The sequence below is a fragment of the Epinephelus moara genome, chromosome 2, assembly GCF_006386435.1.
Source record: "Epinephelus moara isolate mb chromosome 2, YSFRI_EMoa_1.0, whole genome shotgun sequence".
NCBI classification, from domain to species: Eukaryota; Metazoa; Chordata; class Actinopteri; order Perciformes; family Serranidae; genus Epinephelus; species Epinephelus moara.
In genome coordinates this window covers 14238447-14257169 of record NC_065507.1, presented here as the reverse complement: position 1 = coordinate 14257169, position 18723 = coordinate 14238447, and the positions used below count along the sequence as shown (strand labels likewise).

General features: G+C 41.1%; 1 protein-coding gene across 5 annotated transcripts in view; it reads left to right on the top strand.

Annotated features, from left to right (window-relative positions):
* The window catches only part of megf6 (multiple EGF like domains 6), a 76750-nt gene that overhangs the window by 16463 nt on the left and 41564 nt on the right, over positions 1 to 18723 (top strand). For all 5 annotated transcript variants that reach the window (XM_050070030.1, XM_050070021.1, XM_050070013.1 and 2 more), the window contains one exon: positions 13794 to 13916. In XM_050070030.1, coding sequence (XP_049925987.1) covers positions 13794 to 13916 — 123 coding nt within the window. The remainder of the gene's footprint in view (positions 1 to 13793; positions 13917 to 18723) is intronic.

Here is an 18723-nt window from a genome sequence, read left to right as displayed (position 1 = left end):
ATAATTATAGCAGAATGCACAGTACCAGTACAAACAGCTCACAGTAAATTATACCAATATGTACAGTATCAGTACAAACAACAGTAGACACAGTGGAATTATACCAATATGCACATGTAAACAGTCCCGATTCTAGAATAAATGGTGCCGTATGGAAACAATGCGGCCGGTTGGAGCTCAAACTGAATGAGAAGAGAACAGAAGGAAGGGAGGGGGGTATCACTGTCCGAGGGCTGCCGTAGAATGGCAACGAGGATGTCAGCCGACCAACACTCGCTACCCGGTCCCTGGTTGCAACGATGTGTGATGCTGGCTAGCTGGAATGAACTAGCAGCCAGCAGTCCTCTCTCGTCTAGCTAACTTTTAGCCGTGTTACTTACTGATCCATTAGAAAGAAAGCTAGCTGGACATCGGTTTTGAAGCCTCTTTGGTCACGGAGCTCCCTCCATCTCTTGAATGCCTGACTGAGGTTTACTCTTGTTTTTCCTCTTCTTTTATCACTCTCATTTTTGCTCTTCTTTGCCTCCTCAGATTAGCTCATTTTCTTTTGCTAGGCCGTTTTTCATTTGTTTCCAGACTTTGTCTATCTGCCATTGTGCTCGTGACTCAACTATCTCATGCCACGGCCAATTCCTCATAAGGACCAGCTCCAGTCCCTGATTGGCTGACCGTCCAATTTCACAATACATGACGCATTTCCTGCTGTAAAGCAGATTTCTTCCGCGAAATTTCAGCACCGGTGGCAGAAGCTTATTGCAAAGATTGCAAAGCCACTAAATAACCTAAGCAAACGCTGATAGTCTAATTTTACTGTGGCCACTACCCTGTGCAACCCATATTATTGTCATAATGATATATTTAGGAAAAGATGCTGTCTGTTGCCTCTTTAAGTTGTTGTTGAATCTGAAACAAAGTTGTGGACAGACAGTGCCATCACCAAGTGACCCATATTCGTATTAACATGAGAGAGCAGTGGTTGACTAGATAATTAGATTCAAACCAAACATGACTAAACTTGTGTGCCACTTGGTGCTCCCCAGGACAAATTCATTACAGAGCAGTAAATGCACACATCATAGCAGCAGTTCAGCTGCAGCAATGTATTTCTTCAATGTAGCCAATGAATAATAAATAACCATAATAAACAATGGGTTTTATTGAGGTGCATTTTTATTTCGCAGATTAGAATAATGAATGCATAACTGGCTGTGATAGGGTCGAAGAACAATTCAAAGAAATAACAGAGCTAAAGGAATGGGAGATGAATGTGAGCCTCAAATCATCAGGTGGAATATATCAGCATTACAGTTTTACAGCTCATGGCCAAACCACTGTAATTTTACTGCTTTATTAGCTGGCTCTGCTGCAACACTCCTTCTGATGTTCAAAAGAGCAGTCAAAGCATGTTTCCTGCTATGACAGCTCTCATTTGTCTCCCTTTTGGTTTATTTGAAGGGTGGATGTTGCAATATCAAATATCTTTTTCTTTTGCGAATGTGTCATTTTCAGCTGAAGACACAACGCTTGCAAAATCAATTGAGACATCGGGGGTTTTTTCAAAGATGAGTGTTGCAGACTTCTTAGACACAGACAGGTTGTTTGGTAGGTTGCATTCCTTTTCTATGTCTATTTGACACAATAGAAATGTGGGAATAGAGACTTAGAAAATGTAGGAAATATGAAAAATTCCTGCTAGGGACTCAATTTCCATCTAGTAAGGAAGAAACAGTAAATCTCCTCAGGTTAGAGTATCACTTCCGACCACTGGGGTCTAAGATCCAAACCTTCCACATTCATTGAACAGCGATGAGAGACATGCCACGCAGCTGAGGCCTGCTGATTCAGTTATTGATCGTGACTTTTTTTTTGCCTAATGTTTCCAACATGAGGGGAATGGACACATGGTCGAAGGTTTGTTGATTTATTTAATGTCAAAGTACTTCAAATAGTTTTTTTGGAGGGAGGAAGACAGTTGGTCCTTGGAGAAATTGGACTGGGGAGGTACTGGGACAAGTAATGTCAATAACACCTAATGAGAGAAGCAGGAATGGGGACTTGGTGGCCGATGTTTGTCTAAAGAGAACACAAGAACATCCAAACAGCTGTCTGTTCTCTCCGTTTCCTGATGGGAAACCATTATCACCACCATCCATAAACCAACAGGAGACCAACACTTTCCATTCAACTCTGAGCCATGAATGTGAAAGATATAACAGTGTTTCAAAGTTACATCTAAGACATTATTTTCATAAGATAACACAGATAAAGTGTGCATTAGAGAAAGACTGAGTTTAAAAGTGATGCAGAAAGTACACAGATGTGTTTCCAAAATGTATAGAAGAATGGCTCTGTGTTGAGGTAAGTGGTATGTGTCATCTGTGCTGACAGTCCATCAGTGAGATGAAGATTGATCATCCAAATTTGTAGGTACAAAGCTCGGAGGCCACATGAGGAAGTCAGGAATGGTGAATATTGAGGAAGAGACAGCAGGTGTTTGAGTATCAGGGGACTTGGATCTAAAGTGCTCATTTCCACCAAGCAGTCCGGTTCAGTTAGGTTTCCTTAGACATTAAAACTGCTTGTGTTTCTATTGTCAGAAGTTGTGGACGGTGCCAGAACCACTCCATTCTGTCCCATTTTCATTGAGGTACCTAGCACACTGATCTGAAAGTAAAAGGTGGAACTAGAAACACAGCAGTCCGTTGATTAGGCAATAGAGAATCGAAATTCTTGCTCCACAAGGACTCAGTGCGCGAACCCACTATTTTTTAATATCCCATCAAGTGCAACAGAGAGTATTAACAATGATCAACAAAGGTGTAGATTTTCCTCAGCATCACTAGTGAAGAGGAAATACAGCAAGAGCTTGATGGAGCAGTGACGTGGCTATTACCATCTGGTGACAACCCTGCCTACATTTAAGGGTACAGTCTGCTGTAGCAATGCCAAACAAGGTTTAGGTACATGTTTGTAAGGGTCACAGTGCTTTACACAATTTTTAAATCACTAGCAAGGACTTCACCATCAATAAGTTGCATTTAACAGTTTTATTAAAGAAAAACGTGACAAATATGCGAGGCTTTGACTTCTTGCAGCTTATTCGATTTGCCCCTTCAACAGGGGATCCACCGTAGCACCCAGGCACGACAAACTCCTTAGGACTCTAGATAGAGGAAAGGCAGAGAGATGAAGAGATGGAGGAGATGGGAGGAAGGGGCTAAGAACACAGGAAGGTATATAGACACAGGAAGTGACACGGTTGAGGTGTGGTCCTGCTCCTGAAATTCTGCTAGATAGCTTCAATAAATTATGTGTAGTAGCTCATATACCAAAACAATACCGGGTGACACAGGTCCATAATAAAATGATCTGTTGTCTTGCAACATAAATGCTTGACATAAGGAGAATCACATGAGAACATTCCACTTAGCAATTATAGCATCTTTGCTAAAGAGCTAGAAAAGATTGTTTAGTGTGTTGGATGCATTACGAAAAAGGACCCAGCTTCTTGTTTTGACAGTGTTATATTTTGTCTTTTGAGATGTTTTATGTTGGACGATAAAAGGTCCCCTCGTAACATCGAGCAGGTCTGTGGAGACTATAATTGGATGCATGCATATGTGTATTCACGCGGGTGGCCTGTGTAATACATTCGAATGCACGATAGCTGAACCACGGCAGCGGTTATCTTAACGTCTTAATGCCAACATGTGTCAAGAGTAACACTGTTCAGATTCCAAGTCAACGGGATGGTTTTCATGATTACAGCCCTAGAGGTTTGTGTGGGCCACAGTTAGTCAGATTGTTTCTGAGTTCCTAGAGACAGCACAGGGCTGTGAGATATAACGGTTGATAAAGCATCAAACCACTAAAGGTTGTGGTTCACAGTGAGCATCTGAGATGTGTTGTTATGCATGAGGGGAGGGTTTAACGCGGTGCATCATCTGGAACTGTTTATGATTACGTCTCTACCAGCAATCCAGTTTATGTACAACAATGATGATGAAGTAGTTAAAATCAGAGAGGTCAAGACACCAAAGTCACAAACTAAAAGTCAGAGCGTCCACTGACTGAAGACGAACATAGACATATTGACCTCAGGTTTCTAAAGAGATGTTTGTATTTAGGTTAATTGCTTGCCACCTTCTCTGTCAGGTGCTGGAGCTCTTTTGCCAAGGAAATATATATATTCTTGTAGGAACTAAAATGTCTTAAAAGTCATTGAGCATGTGCTCAAAAAGTGTTTGTGTACAAAACACAGGTATTTTTGGCTGCATGCACGACAGACCTATGTTCAGTAAACTATCTGTATTTCATTTTATCTACAGCTTAATCCCTCATGTCTCTCAAATCACTACATCTTAGTTAAATCCTTTCTTAAAGGTTTGATCCAAGAGCCATGGCACTAACAAGTCAGCTATTCTTGATCTCATATTAAAGCAGTTTCACTCCAGAATTATGTTCATTTGATGACTGTCAGGTTTGGCCAGAGATGCAGACTGTGACTGATGACTGTTGTGAAAGGCCAAGCCACGAACTCAAAAATAGCAACATTCGGAAACCTGGATCATGAAACTGTGGCTTCTGTCTTCGTTTGAGGTTTCATTTAAGCTAAGTGTTTTCTTTCAGGTTACAGTTAAAACAGGGGTTATATTTAGGAATGGTGACGAGTTCTGACTGTGCAGTTTCGTCACCACATGGTAGGTATCACATAACTCGTCACTCTCATAGCAGCATGTGACGTGCAGCCTTGTAAATATCATGTTACCCAGAACCTTCCAAAATGTTGGTTCAAATTTGTTTTTCTCTCTGCTCGCCATCTTAATGGTGATGGCAAATGACCCTGAGCTGATATGGAGAGCTCATTAGGGCTCTCAGGAGCTGTGGGATCAAAGTGGGGATGTGTAAGGGGGCAGGCCCTGAGGTTACGGGGCCACGTCACTCTCCTTTAAGTTAATGAAAAGTGCAGAGCTGTTGTTTCTCTGTGTGCAACTATGTGTATCCATGTGCACATTTTTCAGGGTTAGACAGAAGTTGTCTTAGACCCCCCTAGAGAAGTGGAATGTGCTGAATGCTGGACTACTGTGGAAGTGAAGGCTTTCAAAGGTCAAGGCAGGGGAACATAGCCAACTGTAGTGAGCAATTTCACCCTGACACTTGATTATCTATTGCTGAGGGAAAAAAAATGCACATCACCACATTTCCCCCTAGGACTTTTTTTCCCTAGGACCCTTAGGACTTTTTGCAGCGGCATCTGTTTGTTTTGTGCTGCTGGAAGCTATTTAGCATGTCCGCTGACTGGGGAAGGGCTTTGAACACATATTTGTGCATAGCTGCAGATGACATCAAAATCACAAATTGTTTCAAGTCACAGAGGCAAAATGACTTCAATCCTGGAGAAATGTAGATGAGAAAAAGATGAGATGTCATGTAGGTTGTGTGGGCACAATACAGGACAAAACAAAGCTAAATGTCAGAAAGCAGCTGAGTGTATCTTAGCCTCTACAGAAGAGGTCAGTGCGGTGTGTGTGTGTGTGTTGCGTAAGGAAAGACGGTGTGTCTGCATTCGGGACAGGCAGGTGAGCTCAATGTCAGGTTAACAGTAAACCATGAATGCCATGAATGTAACAGTGAATGTTCAGCATGAGCTACATTTGTCAGAACTATGGATGTATAAAGAGAGCTGGATATAGTGTTATTGGTGGGCCCTTGTTCATTCCTATGAAAGTTACTCAGTTGAACATTAAGCCAAAATAACTCAACATCTGCAGTATGAAATTACCAGAATGTTCCGCACTGTGGGGCCTGTAAAGTAAGCACACTGGAGCACTTTATTCCTGGCATTAAATACGGTTGTTTACTCACCCAGAGAAGTTTGGTGTCATTTGGAGTCCTTCAGAAGATATTTAGATCCGCGAGAGCCGCGTACATCCATATAGTGGGAGTGATCGGGGCAGCGACAATGAGGCTCTAAATAACACATTATCTGCCACGAAACTCGTTCATTTCACCAATATGTTTTTATGAATCGCTAGAGTTGCTTGTGATCATCGTCATCCGGGTCATTTATACTGACCTACTAACCTCTGACCTGGATGATGTCAGAGGCAATTCGTAAAGACAATCCTCTTTACCACCGAAACGTTCACCTTTCTGTTTCTCACTTTTGGTCACTGAGCACTATGTAATAATAAATTCATGTTTTGCATAAGAAGTGCCTCTGCTCTTTGTGCAGTGTGCGGGCCGTTCTACACATGCGATGAGAAGAAACTAAAGGAATGTAAATTCTCATAGTTATTTACTTATCAAGCAAACAAATTCAAGGAAAATAAACAACTTATGCATGTGTGTAGGCTAACGTTACTTACTCAATCGTAAGTTGCCCGTTCAGTCCTGCAGGCTTTGGCTGGGTCTTCAGTTTACTTTCGGGACACGAAAAAAAGTCTCTACAACAGCCCGGTTGATCATAGAAGTGAAATCCTCTGTAGTTGTCATTTCTGGAGACATCCAGACGTGTATGTCCTGGCCTCAAATCCCACTCGGAGCAACAAAGACATTCCTCCTCTGTTGGCATAGTGGAACATTGTTCACAAGAACACCACCAGTTAGCATCTATTCTTGGATGTGCAGCGGTTTGTTGTTCTCTGGCCAGCTGTTCCTCTCTCTGCCTCCGCATCCTCCTTTCAAAGAGCTCCTCATCCGTATACTCTGGCTCAAAACAGTAAGGACGTCCATCATATTCAAAGTCGTCGTCCACAACCTCAAAATCTGACACATATTCAGCCATGTTTCAAAAAACTTAAAGTAGCAAATCAGCCGTAAAAAGAGCTACGGGTGTGCGGCGGCCATAGATATATATACATAGATGCCACATTCAACGGTGCTCCTCATTGGAGCGATACGTCAATGCGGCCGCCATCTTGCCCAGGTGGAGCCGCGCTGCCTAATGCATGTATGTCTATTGAGGCAGGAGATTATTTATGATTAAAATCATCATTACTCGCTGAATTCTCAACCGATTTTCATGCGGTTTGGTTTGTTACAATCGTCAGACATGTAGTTATGATACAGGATACTTGGTTAAATAAAAAATGCAGCTTTTCATACCAAAATATTTGATCTTATGTAGATAAAGTAACAGTAATAGTTCTACAACACATTTAAACTAAACTTTCCCCACGTAATAAATATTCTTTTTTCTTACTAGATGTACAATGCCCACCATGATGTCATTTAATTATTAATTTTGACTATAAATGTTTATTTACATTTCACACAATGTGCAAAAAATAGTGTATCAGCAGGGTTGTGCCGAGCTGCAGTGTAGATTCTGATTAACAAATGTTGGTTTTGTACAAGTGAAAATAAATGACTTAGAGCTGCATGTTTACACAAAATTTTGCTTTAATCTCATATGTATAACACCACAGTGCTCATGGGAGCCTGTTTACATTATTAGGTCATATTTACAAAAAATACAGTGTACAGTAGCTAGTATTATTTTTAGGATAGGAGTCTGCCCAGTCCTGTCGAAGTCCTCAGGTCTGAAGTGACAGCTGCAGATGACTGAGGGGTTACTCGGGACAAAGTCCTTTCTCCTCACTGCTGCTACCCATGCCCGTCTCCTATCTGTGTTTTCTGGGAAGCTAAGTTACACACAAAATAAGTGTGCCAGAAAAACGCAGTTCCACATAATTTGTAGTTACAATTCAGGCCACAAGTTAACTACTAACGTTATACTGCGTTATGTCACGTTGGTGCCATGAAACAGATAGTTGACAATTTGGAACAACACATACACCGACATAGCTGTTTGACAAAGCATCATAATTTTATGAGTAATATTATATAAATGTTAACCTTTTTTCATTAAGTTGTGTGACATAGCGTTAGCTTAATTTGGCATTAGGACCAGATCAGGACAGTTACTTTACTTGATTAGCTTAAAAGATGGATCACTTTTTGAGATATATATCTCATTAAACATGTTCGTAACAGTAAAATATTGTAAAACAACAAAATATTGTAAAACAACTTCTTACCTGTGGAATGTTATTCCCTTCTGCTTGGTTTTAACACTTATCTCGTTCGTACACCCAAATGCAGAGCAAAAATGTGGCATTTTTGCCGAGTCTGACATGGGTCTGAACCGGTCAGAGCACCTAGGCAAGATGGCGGCGGTATTGACGCATCCCACAAGCCAGGGTGCGGCATCTATGTATATATATCTATGTGCGGCGGCACGATGACATCATCCAGGTCAGAGGTTAGTAGGTCAGTATAAATGACCCGGGTGATAATGATGACAAGCAACTCTAGCGATTCACGATTCGAGTTTCGCGGCAGATGATGTGTTATTTAGAGCCTCATTGTCGCTGCCCCGATCACTCCCACTATATGGATGTACGCGGCTCTCGCAGATCTAAATATCTTCCGAAGGACTCCAAATGACACCAAACTTATCTGGGTGAGTAAACAACCGTATTTAATGCCAGGAATAAAGTCCAGGTTGGAACAAACTGCTGTAGTGCTCCAGTGCGCTTACTTTACAGGCCCCACAGGGCGGAACATTCTGGTAATTTCATACTGCAGATGTTGAGTTATTTTGGCTTAATGTTCAACTGAGCAACTTTCATAGGAATGAACAAGGGCCCACCAAAAAAAAAAAACGGAACTTCCCCTTTAAGCACAGCTGAGCAGCTAACTTCTGGTTTAGCTCTCCTATAACTTAAATATGGATGAAAATTATTTAATCATGTGGTTCTTCTAGACTTTTGAAATGTTATCAGATCAAATGAATCAAATCCTGATGGTGAAATGTCATTTTGCAGGGGTTGTGATGCTAAAAAAAAAAAAAAATAACTCCATTGATTTACAGATGGCTCTCTAGCAATGTTTATAGGAAGTCTTTTTGGGCCCAATGGCATCATGTGATGGACCTAGAAAATGTAATTCTACATTTGGCCACTATGTCAAATTGGCTTCAAAGTCCAGTGCTGTTCCTGGAGGCTTGGTCAGAACCAACAGACCAGTAAAGATATTCTAGCAACACGTAGAGAAATTGTCATGCGTATTTTCCGTCATCTGATCAGTTCCTCTGATTGGCCTTCAAACTATTTAGAATAAATGTCTGTCACTCATTTGGGGGTTCACTCTATAATCTTTGCTTTCCTCCAGTTCCAGCTGCTTAAAGTAAAGATAATGAGTTAATTGCACGTAGGGAAATTTTTATATAGCAGCGGTGCCATTAAATGATTGGCTCTGCTGCCAAACACAAATAGGGGAAACACTGCATTACAAAGATTTGCATGCATATAATCCTAACAAGGAAAATATACCTTATTTTTCAAGATGATAACTAAGGTAGACAGTTACAACGATTGGAACCAGGACAGTTAAGCCTAAATCTGTAACAATCATAGTGACGTCACCCATTGATTTGTTTTGAAGCCTCGAGTTCAGCATTTAGGCCTTTGCCATATTGTTTTTTTGGAGCCAGAAGTGACCATATTTTGGCAAGAGATGGATCTGACTTGAAAGCCGAGGGAACTATCGGCAGGCAGTCTGTCACTCAAAGCGACCCGCCCTCAATTATGCATAACTTTAAGCTTTAAGAACGGTTGAGTTATACAAAAATGCCCAACTCTTTCAACTCCTTTCAACATGGGGTTAATTCTATGGGGATTGATTGGCATCTGGTACTAACCTTAAAGGGCAATACACTTTTATACACTTCCCTTTTGACACTTCCCTGTTGGCTTCATTGTTCAGCCCAGGACGTTGCTGCTTGGTAACAAACTGCCCAATAAATCATTGTGTAGAAATGCCTGAAACAAAGTCTGCCCGTCCAGATGACCCAGATAACACTGCTTGCCCTTAGAAACCAAGTGTGGGTGTGGCCTGAAAAACAAAAATGGCGACCCATCCTTAGTTTCTGAGGTCATGTGGAATTCTACAAATTGCACTTAAGGACCACATTATCAACAATTCCACATAACAATTCAACTATATAGCCAATAATTTGCAGTGCTCATAGACTACTTTGCTTGCTTTTCCTCTCGCCAACATTGCTGATGTATTACCTGCTGCAGACTTTATTACATAAAAATTGTAGATCAGGAAACCCTTTAATAACTACCCTTGTAAAGAAACATTTGCTCTGTGAACTTGTTTACCTCAGCTGCTGCTCTGTCCCTATTGTTTGTTTCACCTACTGTAACAAATGCTTTTATATCTCTTCATCTCCACAGGGAAGATATATGGGAAATACGTGTGGTTGTAATAATTCACCACCACTCGTCCAAACTACTGTGCTTTGCATCCCATCAATTAAAACGATCTGAATAGAGAATCAATAATGCATCTCACATGGTCAGCTGGAGACAGTTATCCCCTAATGGATTGTCATGGTTTTGTGCCATTATGCGTAAGTGTATTTTCTGTGCATGTATATTCATGTGCACACATATGAAGCCAGAGACATTTTATCTGAGCGGTAGAGGCTGTTTATCATATTGGCCAAGTTGTCCGTGCTCCATGGGTGTCTTCCTGGTCAGAGAAACAGATAAAATGCAGTGCAGACATAATTTACCAGACCTGAATGGACCAACAGGAATACTGGCAGTGCTCTGAGTCTACTCGTTTAGCATGTTGAAACCTGGAACAGAAATTGTTTACAGGTTTTTCACCAGAGGGGTCTTGGAGTGCATCTATGTTGGCTTTTGCTTATTGGGAGTCTATTAAGCTGTATGTGCTTTAGATTAACCTTTGCATAAATACCTACACACCAGGGTACTGAGGGTTAGGGACATTATACTGCTATTATTAAAGCCTTAACAAATATTAAAAGCTTTAATTACAGGCTTAGTAATGATCAAATGCACTTCCTTGTTTATTAATGTAGAGCCATAGGCAACTGTGAGTGGATTTCACAGAATAACTATCTGTAGTTACACCAAGATTATATAGGTAGACCTTGGTTTGTCATGTGCTCTTCATCTCCCCAGACAAGCTGGCAACCATCTTGTTCTTGTAAAGCATGCTGCTCGTTACCTCTCGCTGACTCCTGTCTTTTTCTTTCCAAATTGTCTCCCCTAGTTCTGCTTTGGAAATTTCCTGTTATTGAAAGATAAACAAACTATTGCTCAACACACAGCTGACGGGTCCCATTAAGTCTTTGAACAGATGCTTCACTACAGTAAATAACTTTTCCATTCCCTACTGTTTCCTTAGTCTTCTTCTTTGACAGGGGGTGACCATGTAAGTGCATTTCTCTGTCACCATTTTCTTTATCTAAACCAAACACCTTAACAACGCTGTATCATCTGTGAGAGATTTGGCTGTGTTGCTGCCACCTGGACTAGAACTACTGTGTTAATATCAGCAGTTTAATCAGTCTCTACAAACATCAGGATAAAGTTCAATGTTGTACAGATCTTAAGGCATTACCTTACTGTGACCAGGAGCATTTCGCATTTGCTCTTGCTTTTCACTCAAGAGAATAATAATTTCTTTTGAAAATGATTGCTGGGAAAGTATTCATTGACAGGCATCAAAGACTCCTCTGAGGGCTGAAATTCACGGGGCAAGACACCTCACATATTTTGGGGTGGAAGAGGGATTTTTACCTGCTACACAGGATCTATCTTTGTAGTGTAAGCCCGTTTCCACCAAAACTTTCAGTATGGTAACCCTTCAGACATGGTGCCTAGACCGTAGCGTTTCTACCGCAAACAGTACCCTTAAATGTGGGCAGGGTTGTTGTCACTTACTGCTTCATCCAGTACTCACTGTATTTCCTCATCACTGGTGACATAGATGGAAGTCTGCACCTCGTTTATCGTTCACACAACGGAGTTGCACACTGACATTTTCAAAATAGAACAGGCTGCAGTGAGAGTCTCTCTACATGGGATATTTAAAAAATAGCGGGTTTGTGCATTTAGTCCTTCTCAGGCAAGGCAACGATGCTCCACAACACTTTTTTTCCTCCGTGTGAGGATTAGAATATACGCAGTTCACATAATCTGGCCAAACTTGATATATATACATGTTTGAAGATCCACTCATTACTAAAACTGTATGTCATATAAAAACTAAAGTGATGGTCAAAGCTGTCACAGTGAAATTTAAGGCGTGTTGACTAGTTCACATTGTCAACTCATGCACTGAGCAACATTAAAAGTCGCTGGCCGTCGGCCCAGTGAATTAAACTATTTTTTTCTCCAGCTACAGCTGCTGCAAGAGGCAGCAAAACATCCTTTAATTTTTCAGTTACGGTCTACTAATAAAACTCTCCACATTATGGTGGTTGCTGCCAGCTTCACTGTGAGCATATTGAGTTTCGCAAAGAGATAATACAGTTGGTCATGCAGGGCTTGAAACTGTAAGCTATATTAACTGTTACTGATTTATTAAGTGGAAAAAAAACTAAATGCATAGATTAATTAAATTTATTTTATTATGAAATGTAAAAAAAAACATCCACATGGTTGCTGTTATGCTTTGCATTGCCTCTGGTATAATGAGGTATTTATTTTAACACATTGCACTGGTTTTTCTCACACAATTTTATGTAGTTTTTGAGTGTATTAGAGAAATAGAAATAGACCATATGTGTAAAATTAGCGTTGAGCTTGACAATGCCTGTGTGGACAAGCGTGGCTTCCACGGTCAGTGTAGCAGCTTCAGTTTATTTACATGCTGTGCTGCAGGCACCTCGTCCATGCCCCATGTATTTAACCGTTAACTTTTTTTTAATACACACACCATTTCCACCTGTAACAAAAGTATGAAACAATATCAGGAATGCATGCATTTGTATCATAGTAAGTACTTCTAGTTTTTATATAGTGAATGTTGCATTTACTGTAGCAAACAGGAACATTCTGTTTAGCCCTTGTTTTTGTTTTTTTCAACTTTTCTATTTGAATACTGCAAATATTAAATCAGAAAACTAAATTTAATTTCCAATTGCCATAACCAACATGAGGCAAATCTTTCCTGTTATACATTTTTTTTGCCAGTGATCAGTACAAAATTAAAATGGCACATTGATGTGTCATACAGTATATGTCATAGATCGATCATATTTGCACTTTTGCACGTGTAGTATGACGTGTTTAAAGACTTCTTTGTTGGTAATGCACAGCTGATAGGAGTCATTATACAGCACCAGGATAAGGAGACTGAGGGTCTTTGCTGGAGTACAAAAGCTAAACAAGGAACAAACCTGGAAACTATTTTGCCCTCAGGGACAAGTAAGAACATAGGAAACATGGGAAGACCATGAAGGTAGTTTTTATCCTTTACAGAGTGGTTCAGCAGGAGGCTTATTTAGGAGGAGCTGATGCAATGAAGTGATAAGGTTAAAGATTCTGGAGTCTGGAGAGAATTTTCAGTCTCAGGCTTGTGAATTAAGCTGGTGAACCACAAAATGTGATGCAAGTTATGGCTTCTGCTGTTTTTCTTTTATTAACCTCCTGGAGCGGACTGGTTCCTAAAGACTGGCACCAGTCTCACTATCGACATTTTTGTTTTTACCTCTTGGAGTTCCCTGACAAAAAAGCTTTTCAGTCACAGAGATTGCCTGGAGAGGCAGCAGGGTCACGATCTACAAAGTGATGAGAGAAAGTAAATGCTGTAAAAGTTTTGTTGATTTCTTTCTGCTGTAAAGGGAAATAACTGAAACACATGAAGGCAGTCCACAAAGAGCGAGAAAGGTTCACTGAAAGGGGGCTAGAAACCTTTCTGTTTGGTGGACTGTGCATTATGTTTTTAATCCTTTCTTTCAGATGTCAACGAATGTGAAGTGGATGACGGCGGTTGTGAGGGGTACTGCTGCAACACCATCGGCAGCTACTACTGCAAGTGTCCTGAAGGCAGTAGACTGGGGCCAGATGGCAAGGCATGTCAAGGTAAGATGGACACCTGGGTGGATACTGGTGTGCACAGACACAGACTTATACCCCTTATCCACCGAATTAGCTCTGGTTCTTGAATCAGTTCTGTTCAGGATTCTTTGAACTTTGGTGCTGTCTCACAAACCAGCCCATGTTTCCACCGGTTTAGAGCAGAACCGTCATAATCAAGGTTGTGTCATCAATGGAGGGCGTTGAACAATGCACAACGAAAATAAACAGTAGTAACAAGATGGCGGATCTTATTGATTACCTGCAAACTTTTGTTCTGTTATTACAGACATTGGTTTTTATACATGGACCAACTATTAGTGAAACCACTACATGGTCTTTTTTCTAATGATTTCTAACTTAAAGTCTCTATTTGTTCTCGCCATCCTCAAACTGTAGAATACGACACGTCCACTGACGTCGTCACAGTTCACACTTCAGGTCAAGGAAAACCTGCTATTTTTTGGTTGTAGCTGGGAACCAGCTTTTTGGGTTCCAGTGGTTTAAAATTAGGTGTGGGAACTGGAACAGAACCTGTTCCATGTTGGTGGAAAAGGGGTAAGATTATGGCAGACTCTGTTTGGCCGAGGCTTCCTGTACTTGTTTATAGAGTTTTTATTTTTAATGTTGGAATGAAAATTAGTACTTTTTTGGTGGTAAAGATCCCTGTTATGTTTTCAAACAAAACATTGCATTGGCATCATCTGAAATAATTTTTCCCATGGCAAAATGTCAGACATGATGCACTGTGTATCATGCCTTAGTGGACACAGGGGCTATGCAATACAGGGGTGGCAAGTGTATGGTACATTATTGGGTAGCTCAATGTTGAGCGGAGGCCCACATAAACTTTTTGGTCCAGATTTAATTAGTTTTACCTGTTTTATAGCCTGAGCTTGCCTTAAATGTTTAGTGTAATCTAGGTTTCAGCTCCTAGGGTGGCTTTTAGAGCAGAAAACATGACCATGCATAGAATTCGGTAGCCCCACTTAAAACAACCTGTCATGGTCAATACAATCTGAGTAATAGAAGAAAATTTGAGCTACAATTTTATTTATTTTGTCTGTGAAAATAGCTGTTTTTACCACTGCAGGAGTAAACCAAAAGAAGTCTGTATTGGACCTCAATAAATTTCACATTTTATAAATGTTTAAAGTTAATTCCACTCACTGAATGAAATGTTTATGCAATAGCTTTTCAACAGACGCAGGCTCTCCTGTTCAGTCAGGTAAAACCGAACAATTTTTTGCACAGATAAAATAGAAACATCATTATCTACACCTCAAGCGTCCCCTTTGTTGCCTCAGTTTACTTTCAATCATTAGTCATATGAACTCCTCTGTTTCGTGAAACATGTACAACATGTATTATCTCACATAAAGTGGACTAAATGGCAGAGTATATCTAAAGCATAACAAACACATTGAATGTGTTTCCCACCTCTTAAACATCTGCCAAGATTTTATTTTACTGTTCTTAAACATTCATTGTTTACATTGGCTTCAAGTCTTGAGTCTCTCATAAACAATGTGGGGACCTACTCAGTCAAAAAACATTGCTTTACACTGTGCCACTCGTATTCGGAAAACCCCAGAGCGTACCTTTAATTCATGCCTTTTCCTTGTCTTTATTGTACTGTAATATACAAAAACAGAACTTTTCCAGCATTTTTATGCTGCACAGCTTGCATGCTTAATACATATTACCAGAGAATAATAACACTGGTGTGTTAGTTGCCATCTTTCCTAGATGCATTAAATAAATGTGGCAAAGTCATCCATTTGAATGAATTTAATGGCCCTTACGATTGTGCAGAAAGGTCAGGTCATTAAATTTGAATCCTCTGGCCTAAGTTGACCAGCTGAGGACCTACTGAACGTCCAGACGTCAGGCTGTAAAGGACTGAATCAACCACACAGGCAAAACCACTTTCTAATAAGTTCCTCTTCTCAGACGGTGTGCTTTCTAAGTTTGGCCGTCTCATCTGACAGAAATATGCTTAGCTGGTGTCGGGCGCTGAGGCCCATTTGTTCTTAAGAGCTACAGGTGTGAATGAGGCCCCTGACCTTTAACCTTTAAGACAGGATAGTGTCGGTTAGTAATAATTTAAAGTCTGGGAGAAAACCAGTGGAGAAGACGAACAGAAGCAGCTCCAGCAGCTGTGAAGTTCTTCTTTTATGGGCTTTTGTGTGAAATGTATGTGTGGTCGTATTTATGGGGACAGACAGCGAGTTTGAGTTTGAACTGTTGAAGAAAAATTCACCTGTAAGGAAGTTGTTGTAGATGTTTATGGGGCTTAGTGAGCCACTCTGTAAACTGAAAGATATCTGAGATCCCGGCTGAGTTGAGTGTTGTTTTTAACCTTAATCAGATGAAAATATAGTCAAATAATCAGATTATCCTTGTCATACTAATCACTAAAGCAAATAATCTGCTTTAAATCCCATCATATAAGGTGCCTCTGATACTCTTGTTTTTAGTAAAATCAGTTCCTGTGGAGCTCTTTCTGAAGACCACCTGTTCATTTCTTGCAGCAGTGCTCCCAAATGTTTGGTCTGCTACATTGTCTAGCGGTAGATACCAGCTCAGCAGCTCCGCTCAGAGCCAGACGGTGTCACACGATACCATTCAGACCTCATGCCCCTCGACCTCCGACACCACCGCCGCCTCTCCCGCCCCTGCTGCCACACACACCACCTCACCCGCCAGTGAAAGCAGGCATTGTGTGTCTCCCATTGAAATCCTTTCACATGAGGAGACCAATAAGTGTATTAACCTTGACAAACCTCCCCCCGGCGGCATGTTGTTTTGCATGTTAGGCATCCTCTACAACTGCTGCCAATGTGTTAAAGCACAAAACAGCCCAGAATGACAGTTCATGAATATGTGATTCTTGATTGGAGTTTGTTTATGGTTGTTTGTTTCAGTGCTCATTCAGGCGTTTTTCTAAATAATTTGGGCAAATGAATATGAATTCCTTAAACCTGATCACACCAGTCTATGTGCAGGGTATGAAAAGGATTATTTTTCTGGCAAAAGGCCGCCACTTTGACCCCCCCTTCCCTCTAGCTCCTATTATTGGAAACAAGCTAATTAGAATAGTCTTGAGATCATTTTGGAGATGGCTGTTCCCACGGGTCTGGCAGAGTGGTGAGAGTGCAGAGAAAGACACACACACACACATGCAAACTATTTGAAAATGATTTCCAATATTTGCACTGCTGGGGAAGTGCTTTGACCTCCGAGGAACCTAAATGTTAGTAGTGTTACACGTTCAAATAAACTAAACCACATGGTCTCACTGTTTAACACCCCCCGCCCCCCAAAAAAGGGAAATTGCAACATTATTTCTCCCTCTTCGCACACATCTACTCTGTCATCACTCGTGTGAGCTGAAAAATCCCTCGCGAGTCCGAGATGACAACCGGGAGGAGGTTAGGGAGGATGTGTGATGTTTTGTCCAGATGTGCAGCAAAGCCTGATTGTCCTTGAATGGAGTGTTCAGGTATGTTGTCTTCTCGGCTTGCTTCTGTCTCTGCGGAACATAAGCTTCAGTCTGACACATGTGCAGCCATATGCAGGTCTCTCCCGTGCAGGAAACAAATTGATTGCACGCATGCTACTGCACGAACAGCATGATAAGCCATTCATCATCCACCCTGAAGACATTATACGGGTATATTTTTCTTCCAGGAGTCAGAGCACAGAGTCAGTGTGGTATTGTGTAGGTGGTGATTCAGTGTCTTGCTTAAAGGAACACTGAACTTTTCAAAATAAGGTGTTTGTATATTCCTTTGCTATTAAAATGGGAAGTGGTGACATGCTGCGTTCCATGACTCGGAAGTCGGAGCCACACCCATGTTGCCCACATTCCAGTACAACAAGTTGGGAAACCAAGATGTTTTTTGCGATACCAGTTCTAGCTAGGTTAACCATTGTTGGCAACCAGTTGATAACAACATTGCTGTGTTTTGCTCTTACAAGCACCGTAGCAGGTTGAGGGTGAGAGGCTGTCAGTTTGTTGGGCTCAGGGAAACGGAGATCTGTGTGGGTACATGAGACCCTAAAGAAAAGGTTGGATCATGGGGAGTACCACCAGTTGGTCCAGGAGCTTCGCCTGGGATTTAGGATGACTCTGGGATAGTTTGACAACCTGCTGTCTATCGTCGGGCCGTATAGCTCGGGGTATCCAGCAACTGCTACCACCAGTTTCTCCTCCATTGTTTACCAACTGTAAACTTGTTGTCATGACCACCACAGAAGGCCCACCTCTAAAATGAACCGACAGTGGGAAAAAAGATGACGCAAAAAAGAGAAGACGTGAGGCGTTTTTCCGCTCTGAGTTGAAGTTTTTTCAACCCGAGGAGTTCAAAGCGCTCCACCAAAACGCCAGGCACTTAGAGCACAGAGACGCGAGGCACGTCGCAATACAAAAACCATGAGCAAAAAGCTTCATTCTCATCTTACTATATCTTATCTTATCTTACTATATAATGACGAAAACTCTGTCTGTGTGTCTGTTCCATGTTTTTCTCCTCACTGACTTGGTCAATCCATGTGAAATTTGGCACAGTGGTAGAGGGTCATGGGAGAATGTGAATGAAGCAATATTACATCAATTAGCCAAAGGGGGGCGCTATAGCAACCGATTGTAACTTTGAATGGGCATATCTCATGCCCTGTATGTCGTAGAGACATGAAACTTTGCACAGAGATGCCTCTCCTCATGAGGAACAAATTTGCCTCAAGAACCCATAACTTCAGGTTATATAGATTTTCCACCATTTTGAATTTTTTGAAAAACACTTAAAAT